At 40.2% G+C, this 10,990-nt stretch overlaps 1 protein-coding gene across 1 annotated transcript; it reads left to right on the top strand.

The window, feature by feature from the left end:
- Nucleotides 1-7,930: 7,930 nt before the first annotated feature.
- Nucleotides 7,931-8,706, top strand: LOC102702573 (senescence associated gene 20-like). The gene has a single exon (XM_015838546.1). It carries the CDS (start codon nucleotides 7,974-7,976, stop codon nucleotides 8,511-8,513), a length of 540 nt encoding a protein of 179 aa, XP_015694032.1. The 5' UTR covers nucleotides 7,931-7,973; the 3' UTR covers nucleotides 8,514-8,706.
- The last annotated feature ends 2,284 nt before the right edge of the window (nucleotides 8,707-10,990 follow it).

Genomic DNA, 10,990 nt, shown 5'->3' with positions numbered 1-10,990 from the left:
ACGAAGCGATGACGACGACGACGGCGGAGCTGATCGATGATTCTCCACTTTCTAGCTAGAAATGTTGCGGACGACTGAGTGTCTGACTTTGTGGTTGTGTATTTGTTTACCAAGCGACTTTTTAATGCCACTACCGATGTAACCGTATTATTCCATCCGTATTTTAATTAATGACGTTGTTAACTTTTTAAAACACGTCTGACTAGTTTTATTTAATTTTTAATATGTAAAATATAAGTTATAATTAAAAATATACAGGGTAATAAATCCAATTATAACAAAATAAATGATAATTACGTGAAGAATATAATTTTATAAAGCTACAGTACTGGTGACTTTTACCTAAGAAACAGACGCGGATCGACCCATGGCTAATATGTGACTGACTCTACTTTAATTAAATATAAATTTTGTTTTTAAGGCCTCAAAATTGAAATTTAGGTCGTGTTCTTTTATGAATAAAAGATAAAATATGAAATGTTTTGGTAGCTATTTAATGATATAAACGATGAAATTTAACTTGAAAATATACTTTATACTTTACAAAGGTATCGTGTGAATTTATTTATTTGATCCCTTTTTACTTTTAAAATCTTGAAACTAATCAACTCTAATTCTAAATTTTTTCATGGACAAATAATACTGCCATACTTACAAATGTTTTAGTTAAATGAATATTTTTATTATTAATTTTTAAAAATAAGTTTTAGAAAAATATTTTTAAAATCCACACTATCTTGCCACACCTGATATGGTATCGTCTTAGCCACTCCAGCGGGACTAGCATGGTAAGAGTTTTGTCATACGGTAGAACCTACATGGCCAAAAACAATGTCACACTAAAATAATTTTTGGCACGAGAGGGTTGTATTGTCATGGTAACTAGGATGTCATGGTTAAATTGTGTAAATTTTGAAAATAAAATTTCTGACAGTTTTTTAAATATGCATTTAATTAACAAATTTCATGCTAACCGATAAGTACGTCAAAATTTGCCTAAAAAAGATAATGAAGTGACAATGTATTTTGGCCACGTCGATTCCAAGAGTTCTGTCACACCAACTAAATTGGTGTGATAGAAAAATTTTACCAAGTCCACTCCTTGTAACATGTCTAAATGGTTTGGTTTGAAAATTAAAAAATAAAGTTTAAATAATAATATAAAAATCCATGTGACAAGGTCTGGAGCGAATGCTTAGAGCGGTCAAGATGCCATGTGACAAGATGGACATCAAGACCTAGGATGTTAACCTTGGTCAACAACGGATACGAGACCAAACTCATGGAGGAGTTGGGGTCTGAATTTACAAAATTGATTTTATATTTTAAATAATCATAGAACTAACCTCCTACCGCTCTTTAGGAGGACGGAAAGCCTACGTGACATACAACGGGGTGGACAGCAGGAAGACAAAGGCTCGACGATTTTGCGTTTAGTCCCTTTCTGCCCTCTGTAAGAGCGGAAAGGGGGTTTTTACAAAATGGCCACCATGCTTCCCTCACCTTTTGGCTAGGTCGTGCTTTTGGCAAGGGGCTAAATGGAAAAAAGCTCGAGTCACCGTTTGCGCGTGGCCCGTGTGCGAATGGCAAGCAAGCCGACTGCCCCATGCGGCCTGGAAGAAAGACGAGTGCGTGCGCTGGTGCTTGTCTGGACGTAGTCGCACTTGATCTCCCCTTGGACACGTGTCGGCCAGGAATTGGACCGTCTCAAAGTAACCGATACAAGTTTGGTGATCTCTTGTGCATGAGCTGATTTTTGTAACCATTTATATGGCTTGATGTTGTAGCTTCATGAGGACCATTGAGATGAGATCCAAGGGCTAAAAAATAGCCTGAGTTGAATGGTGCCCTAGTGATGTTTTGGACCTTTCGGAACCTATAAATAGGGGTGAGTGGTAAGGTTAGAGGTAGAATAAATCGAAGAGAAAAGTTAAGAGAGTTTGTTAGGATTTTGCTCTTTAGTTTTTGTGAGAATTTATGAGAGATGAACTAGATCTAGTAGAGAGATCTTTAGTTCACTTGTGAACTTTAAAAGCTTGGAGACAAGTTATGTAAACTTCATTTCAAATTAATGAAAGACGAAGTTTACTTTGATACCCTTATTTATTTCATGCATTTTGCAATTTAATTTTTGCATTTAAATTTGGTTTGAATTTTTGACTTGTGATTCTCAATGAAATTTAAATAGACATGTGCTAAAACACGTTTTGAATCGAGAGAAAGTTTTGATTTCAAAGTTGCTCTCTTTTCTTTTTGACGTCTCTCTATTCTCAAGGAGACATCATTTTTCGATTCCATTTCTCTTTTGATGTAGCACTTCATATTGCTATGATTCAGAAGATGAAAGGTAGGTTATTGAAGGGGTTGAAATTCTAGTTATATTCACCTATAGTCATATCAATCTTTGTCCTATCTCTATGAAAGGAGATTCTAGTAAAGCAGGTGTTAAAGAGATATATTAATAGTTTAAACTTTAGGAGAGCTTTTTCTCATGCATATGTCACACAATGGCAATAACTTTGTGATATGATTTCTACTTTTTCTATAGCTTCTCAAGTTGAGAATGTTTATAAATTAGTCTGGGCTTTAAATTATAATAATTTTCACTTCCAATTCAATGTAAAAGATGTTAACTTCTAAAGCTGTTGAAAATATGAAGATGCAAAATAAGTGGAGCTCTCCAATCCCTTTAATATTGAAACATTTTCTTTGGTTTGCTTGGCGTCATAAAATTCAATCGACTGTTCAATTGCAAAATGAATTAAGAAGGTTCACTGTTACTTCAACTTTGCAATTCTCGTGAAGATTCCAATAACATTTTCTTTACTTGACTTAATGTCGTGTTTATGGTGTATTTGTGGAGATGTACTTGGTTAGAATTATATTCCTTCTAATTTTGAGTATTTTGATGCATGTTTTATATGATACAATAGAGCTTGTTTTTATACAGTTAGATTTTACATTCTGTCAGCTTGCTGTTGGCAATTATGAGCTATGAGAAATGATATGGTTTTTAGAGATCTAATTATTAAGTCTTCACTACTTATTCCCCTTTGGATTATCTGACTTCTTTTATAGTGAAAAGAGATTGTGGAGAGATTGAGATTCTAGAGTGTTGGACTACTGACATGTAATAGACGATAAGAAGTCTTCGTGATTCAAGAGTATGGGTTGGTTGATTCAAAAAAAGTAGTCGGTTATGTTCTGTTAGGTTGTTAGTTGCACCTTTTGCTGTTATGTTTCATGTTTTAGTTGTTTGGTGCTATAATTTGTTGGAGCCTTTGGTTTTATTTACTTCAAGTGCTTGCTGCCACAAGTGTGTGCGATAGGGTGTTTTTTATGCTCTAAATTGTAAACTGGTATACCCCGATCACCTCTCTGTTTCTAGCTTTAATAAAAAATAGTGCTTAATGTCTTTCTCTAAAAAAATATATGCGTGCCTAAAAACAGTTTGTTTGTGTACGTGTCAGTGACGTAACATCAAGCTTTATCAACGGTGAGGACTAAGAATAGATTTAGGGAGGACCTGTGGTTTAGCACGGTCCGTATATCATGTGATAAGTATGGTCTAGAGAAAGGATAATTGGCCTCAACATCGATTATTGGCAAGATCGAAAATATACTAAGGGAGGAGCCAGTATAATTGTTAGGGCTGCTGAGTGAAGAGATAAGAAATTAACAAGTTGACTCGGAGATTGACATGCGTACTTCCTGTTGGTCAACAGGAGAAAGGGAGCAGCAGACGGGAGCAGGAGTCTCGGTTCATGGTGGCCGAATCCGTACATGGTGGACTCGCACGCATGCTGTATAAAACAGTTGAAGTCCAATATTATGCGTTAACAGATAGATAAAAAAGTATTTTAAGTTTCGAACAAGGGAAGTCGAAGCATTAGCATTAGGGGTCATTTTTTATGACTCTATTTTCACACCTAAGAAATTAAAACTTGAAGATTGATTTTTGTTGACGGTTGCATTACGCTTTCTCGCCCACAACAATTGTTTTCACTTATGGTCTGACGCTCATCGGCAACAGTTGTTTTAGTTGTTGGTGAGACGTCTAATCGACAACGAATACTTATTTTAGCCATTGGTCGGAATATTTTTTTAATCCATCACTGGTCAGAATATTCTCCGTTGATATGTCTTTTTTCCCTCATAACCCCACAGTCCGGTGTTACCACCGCAGCGTGCCGCTACCTAGCCCTGCCACTTCTGGCAAGGTCTACTCGTTGAGCCTTCTCCTCCTTTTCCTTCCTTTCCCATGCTGGTGGCGGTGAGTGCTCCTGTTTGTCGATCTTACTCATCTTTGGAAGCTCCCATGCTAGGGACACTACATCCCACCCGGCCCCCAACTCTTAACTTGTCGGAATCTCAACTCTCTCACTGTCAACACCACCCACAATTTGGCACTTGAGTCTCGCGAGGTGACACTACCACATCCTTTGATCTAAGGGCTCGTTTAGTTCTAAAAAACATCACAATAAATATTTGGACATCTAAATAAAGCATTAAACATAGATAAAAAAAAATCTAATTGCACAGTTTGGGGGGAAATCGTGAGACGTATGTTTTGAGCATACTTAGTCTATAATAATCCCATGTGCTAATGACGGATTAATTAGGTTCAAAAGATTCGTCTCGCGGTTTTCAGACGAGCTATAAAATTCGCTTTTTCATTCATATGCGAAAACCACCTCTGGCATTCAGTCAAACATCCGACGTAACACCTAAAATTTTTCTTTTCGCAACTAAGCACGCCCTAAGTCCAACAAACTTGCTGAATATTGTTTTCTTTGAGTTGGGTCTCGTTGGAGCTTGCAATAGAACAAATTTTGGAGCTGGTTTGAAGGTAATAAATTCATGTGGTTTTCCCATGAACATTTTTCAAAGTAAGAGCATTTAAATAGTATAGCCAACTACTGGCTCCAATTTATCTATAGTTAATTCATACAATAACTACTTATAGAACATATCCTATCTTGTCCTACATGCCATACACATATTGTGTCTTAGAACCCGTGCTGCAGCTGGCTACAAATTTGTAGCCCACTGCACTTCACTCTCCTCTATTATCTACTCAATGGATGTTTGGATCCAGGAACTTTTTTGTAGTTCCTTGTCACATCGAATGTTTGGACGTTAATTAGGAGTATTAAATATAGACTGATAACAATAATTACATAAAAAAGACTATTTTATTAGACAAATTTTTTAAGCCTGATTAATCCATGATTAGCAAATGTTACTATAGCATCATATTCGCTAATCATGGATTAATTAGGCTCAATAGATTCGTCTCGTGAAGTCCAGAGTATGAGGTGAGTTTTATTAATAGTCTATATTTAATATTTCTAATTAGTGTCTAAACATTCGATGTGACATGAGCTAAAAAAGCTGGAGGGATCCAAACAGGGTCTTAGGCCGCGTTCGGCACGTAGAGGGTAAGTTAACTTATTCCTGGCACGAAAAATATAGTAAATGATTAATTAATTATTAAAAAATATAAAATAGATTCATATGATTTTTTAAAATAATTATAGAATTTTTTGTAAAAAAATACATCGTTTAATAGTTTAAAAAACGTGCGCGTAGAAAACAAGTGGATAGGGTAACTTGAGGGGAGCTAAGAACGCGGCCTTCTTAATATATATGTTTATAGTTAGCTTTAACGTGTAGCTCGTCCCCCGAGTGACACGTTCCCCTAAGCGCAGTTTCCTGTTTCCGTGATATGGTCTTGGTCAGTTGGTCTCGCTCACTGATCTAAGCCGCTGCGTACAGTGAGGACTCGCTGACTGAGGAACCGAGCGAGCCTGCGTGCCTTCTCTTTTTACTGCTAACAGCCGGAGCAATACCGTACCAACGTAATGTAGTGGTAGTACAGACTGGTGAAAAGTTCAAACAACTCTCGCAAAAAAATTTCGCGTTCAACAGGACCAAATGTCGTCGGATCAACCTTGTAAGGTCTCATTTGAAAGGCGGAAAAACTCAAAAGACAGGGACAGAAAAACCACAAAAATCAAGTTATACATGGACTCTCAATTTCTAAAGGGGTATAAACCACATAGAAAGTTTGAAACAGGTATTTGATTGCAACACAGGAAAAAGAGAGGATTGCAAATGATAAACTATTGAAACCATGAGCTTTAAACTTTTGCTTATTTTCCTCTAAAATCTTTGGGATTATCTGTTCTATTGGAATTTCAAAGGCAAGCATATGATTATGTATTTTGTTTTAAAATCTAATCCAAATTCTCTATGGGGTGTGATTGTCTGGATTTTTTATGGAAAGACCAAACAACATATTTGCAAACAAAAAATAATTTATAAATAAAACTTTTATATATGTTTATTAGTGATTAAAAGCCAAGGCTAGAAAATAAACTATAGTGAAAAAAAATCCAAAATCAACTACAAATTTAACGTTCAAAATTCAAGTTTTACATTATAAGCATAATCATAACAGAATACGTGAGAGCGTTATGATTTTATCTATAAATAAATGGGGACGTAGATGTCTTCGCATGGATCTGTTAATTTGCTGTTACATGTACGTTTAGACAATGACCTTGTAGTGAACTACTCCATCTGCTCACAAAATAAATTGATCCGTCATATTCATATGGCCGGTAAAAATTTTGTTGTAAAATAAATTCATTTTATTCTCTTATATATTGTCTATCCCTAAATTAAGAAGTTTTATCCCTCCAATATTTTCATTTGTCAACTAATTAATGCCATTTTTAAAAAACGCTATACCTTCGTTTCAAAATAATTATAATTTCTTTTTCTTTCAAGAAATTAACTTACTTGAGACTGAGATAGAACTTAGAAGTCAGAACTGTGGTTCATTTCTCTAGCCGCTAAACTTATTCTGTGGATAGAGTGTGTACGGTCAGTGAGGGCGTACACTACGACGGAGTGGTCGGTCTGCAAGTATGCAATTCACGCTATGTTGCACGTGCCTGCGGCTGCGCAGGGGCGGAATCAAGGACAGAGCACCTAGGGCTTAAGCACTAGCCTTAACTATATAATTCCACTTATATCTTATCAAATTACCATCTAAATTTTATAAATGATAAAGTACATGTTAATTTAGCCATACACCCGATTAGTCTCTCGTTCTGCCCCCACATGCGCTGTCATTGCCGCCTCCATCCAAAAATATAAACATTTTCATGATTTAAATTGAATACTAAAAGTATAAAATATAAGTATTTTGATTTTTTTTATAGTACCCCTCCGTTTCATAACGTAAGATATTTGATTTTTTTTGTTGCAGTGTTTAACTATTTATTTTATTTATAAAAATATCATTTATTTTGCTTGCGACTTACTTTATTATAAAAAAATTTTAAAAGCACGGATTGTCATTTTTTATATTTGTACTAAACTTTTTAATAAGACGAATGATCTAACGTTGCAATAAAAAAAGTCAAACATCTTACGTTATAAAACGGAGGTAATAATATTTATTACATCAATCATTACCTGTTTAAATGTTTTTCTTATTTTATACCCACGTATCGTTTTACTCTTATTCATATTGTTTTAACATCGTTTATTTTTTATTTATTAAGAGAAATTATATTTAACTTAATCTATACTAAGCAGGAGGTAGCACTAGCTAGCAAAGCTTGTTGACTGCCGGTACTATGCACTTTTGCCGGCCTGTCTTAATTTCCCGGACTTCTCTGAAGTCTCAACTTGACAATTTCTCCCCACGATGGTCAAAGACTGACGACCACGACATGGACCAACTGCTTGCTTGCTGCTACGGAACTGAAGTACGTAAGAGTAATTAAATTGAAAGTTGACCAGCACTAGCTAGCTAATGCTCCCGCGCACCGTCCGGCCGCCCGGCTCGCGCCTATAAAATCCACCAGCGCGCCGCGGTCGAACACTCCAGCTACCAATCCACCTCCATCTCTCGAGTGCCATTGCAGCAGGAAGAGGGAGGTCAGGAGGTGGCGGAGATGGACGGCGGCGGCAGGGAGTCGGAGGAGCAGCTCGCCAAGTTCCTGGTGCTGGGGCTGTACGAGGCGCTCAGCTCCGGGGACGCGCGCCGGGCGCAGGAGCTGCTCGCGCCGGACCTGGGATGGTGGTTCCACGGGCCGCCGGCCCACCAGCACATGATGCGCCTCCTCACCGGCGCCGACCAGCAGGGCGAGGCGGGGTTCGCCTTCTCCCCGCGCTCCGTCGACGCGTTCGGCGACACCGTCATCGCCGAGGGCACCGACGGCAGCCGCCAGCTCTACTGGGTGCACGCCTGGACCGTCGGTCCCGACGGGGTGATCACCCAGCTCAGGGAGTACTTCAACACCGACCTCACCGTCACGCGCCTCGCCACCTCCGCTGCTGCCATGGACACCGCCGCCATTTCTTCGAACCTCGCCGCCGCCGCCTCTTCTTCCGCCTTCCCGGCGCGGGCGCCAGCGAAGCTCAAGTGCCTGTGGAAGAGCAGACGTGCAGACCGCGAGCACAAGTCGCTGCCCGGACTCGTCCTCGCTATCTAAGAGCAAAGCCAAGACGCACCAACAGACTAACGCACATTAATACGCTTCTCTAAGTTAATCAAATAATAAAAGGAATACTTCAACAGTTTTGCTAAGAATAACGTCACATTTTTAACTTCATTTCTGCCACCTTTTTCTCTATATTATTGCTACCAGTATTATATATCATATATGTAGTTTTGATCTCTACTATTTCCTCTTCTAAAGGTGTAATAAGTCTCTCTCTCTCTCTCTCTATATATATATCCATATATATATCTCTGCATTTTATAATAATTGGTATGGGACACTACTCGCTTTGGAACTTTTGATCTCATCTTTTTTTCTTAAATATTTACAAATACTCAGAATGATGATATGTTAGAAAGGTCTGGTAAATATAAGCATCAAACTTTTATTCACTTTGAAAATTTTAAGAGCAATTAATGCTCCAAGTTTTAAATGGGAAATTCAAAATTATCAGTTATTGTGAAACGGGGGGATTATCTGATTATGCTGCGAGACTGGGACTGCCTGGTCACTCGGTGTAGTGTAGCAAACCTGGGAGGCGAAGCGTCCTGTCTCCAACCTCCGTCATGCCTCCACCGATCGCTGCTACCAGCGCGATGGCGCCCGTCGGTCTGATCTAGGAACCTGTTTATAGGCTAATTAAGTGTATAATTCGATCGACTGTCCATTTAATTGGCAAATATATTGGTGCGTCGACCTATTTATACCCTTAGATCAGGATTCGGAAGAGCAAATTCTCCCAGGAGAGCTAGCTCCTTTTGTTTCCACTCAATGTATCCATCTGGGGTATATATTGGCTGGTTGCTTCTCGTGTTGCGTCTGACAACGGCATCCTGGCTTGCTCTAAGCCTCTTTTTGGTGGTGCCATGGTGGCCGAGCTGCGGAGTGGCTGGCGATCGATGGCAACAAGCAGGTACCTGGTTTCAAGGCACGAAGAGAGGGAGCGCACTTGGGCGGCCGGTGAGCCATCCGCTACAAGTGCATCCTCCTTTTCTCCGTTCCGATCCTCTCCTCGGCTCCATCCTCCGCCATGGATGTTGCCTTGTCACCAATAGCATCTTCTCAAAGCATGACTAAAATTTAGTTTCTAAGAGCATCTTCAAGTGAATGACTAAATTTTGATTATCTAAATCTAAATTTAATTATTCATGTCTAGTTTGACTAGTGGTGGATCTAGGCGGGAGTCTGAACAAGCTATGTAAAGTTTCAACCCCCGTTTCTATTAATCTTTGCTATAAAATTTTAGATTAATTTGATCTATGCCACTTTAAATTTGCCGTTTTAGAAAAATACTACTACTATTTACTACAATATCGGTTACGTGCCACTGCAAATTTGTAAAATTAAATGTATGCCATGTCCGTCACATTTTCCGTCAAGTGGCATGGTCGGCGACAAGGAGCACGGTCACGCAGCAGGTGGTGCGAAAACACGGTTTCTCGGATGGCGAGTGGCGGGGCACGGGGGACTCGAAGTAGCAGAACTGGAAGATGAACAACGCCTCGGGGAGACCGAAGGAGATGCCTGATGGACCCACGACCACGGAGCGGCCCTCCGCGGCGTCGCTGGGGTCGGCGACGAGGAGCGCGGCATGGTCGGCGGGGCGAAGGGTAGCAACGCGGGCTCCTGAATGGCGAGCGGCGTGGCGCGGGGAGACTCGGGTCGACGGCGAGGAGCGCCTCCCCTTCCCCCGAGGCCACCACGGAAATCTTTTGGTAGGCGGTGCGGAGGTTGCTGGGGAGGCGACGGTGAGACGGGAGAGTCCCCATGGTCGACGACGTGCTGCTCGACGACACCACCGTTGTCGTGGACACAGCGGGTGGCGGTGGCGCAGGCACTTCAGAACCTCCACAACGTGCTGCTTGACGACGCCATGGGCACCAGCTAGGCTCAACGACTTCAACTCGGCATGCACAGGGATCTCGACGGTCGTCCACTGCTCAAGCTGGTGGCCATCCGTGCTAGCTGTGCTCGGCTCCCCTGGTTACGTCGACCCATAGCTCCAGCGTGGTCACCATTCACCAAGAAGAGCAACGTCTACAGAGTGCTGCTACTCGAGCTCCTCACCGGCACGCTGGAAGAAGACGGAACTAACACATGGCTCCCACGTTTAGGACGGAGAATGTGACGGCAATAGCATAGATTTAATTTTACAAATTTATAGTGGCACGTAATCGATATCGCGAATAGTAGTGGTATTTCTAAAATGGCAAATTTGCAGTGGCATAGATCAAATTAACCCTAAAATTTTAAGGGGGGTTTTCGTGGGGCTTCAATAACTCTAATGGGGGTAATGGGGGCTCGAGCCCCTGCCGCCCCCAGGGTAAATCTGCCCTTGGGTTTGACAATTTCAAATCTAGAATTTTTTTTAAGGTGTCTTCGAACTATTGTGAGCCATCTATTAATTTAGATCCAACGGATCTAAATTTATTATACTACATTGGTAGTATCTACGGTAGAAATTCTAT

Source organism: Oryza brachyantha, chromosome 6, assembly GCF_000231095.2.
Source record: "Oryza brachyantha chromosome 6, ObraRS2, whole genome shotgun sequence".
Taxonomy (NCBI): Eukaryota; Viridiplantae; Streptophyta; class Magnoliopsida; order Poales; family Poaceae; genus Oryza; species Oryza brachyantha.
The sequence above is the reverse complement of the archived record's forward strand: the minus strand, read 5'-3'. Positions and strand labels throughout refer to the sequence as shown.

Bases quoted from the DNA above. Each gene is read 5' to 3' on its own strand.
- LOC102702573 (XM_015838546.1), top strand. From the start codon at position 7,974: ATGGACGGCGGCGGCAGGGAGTCGGAGGAGCAGCTCGCCAAGTTCCTG.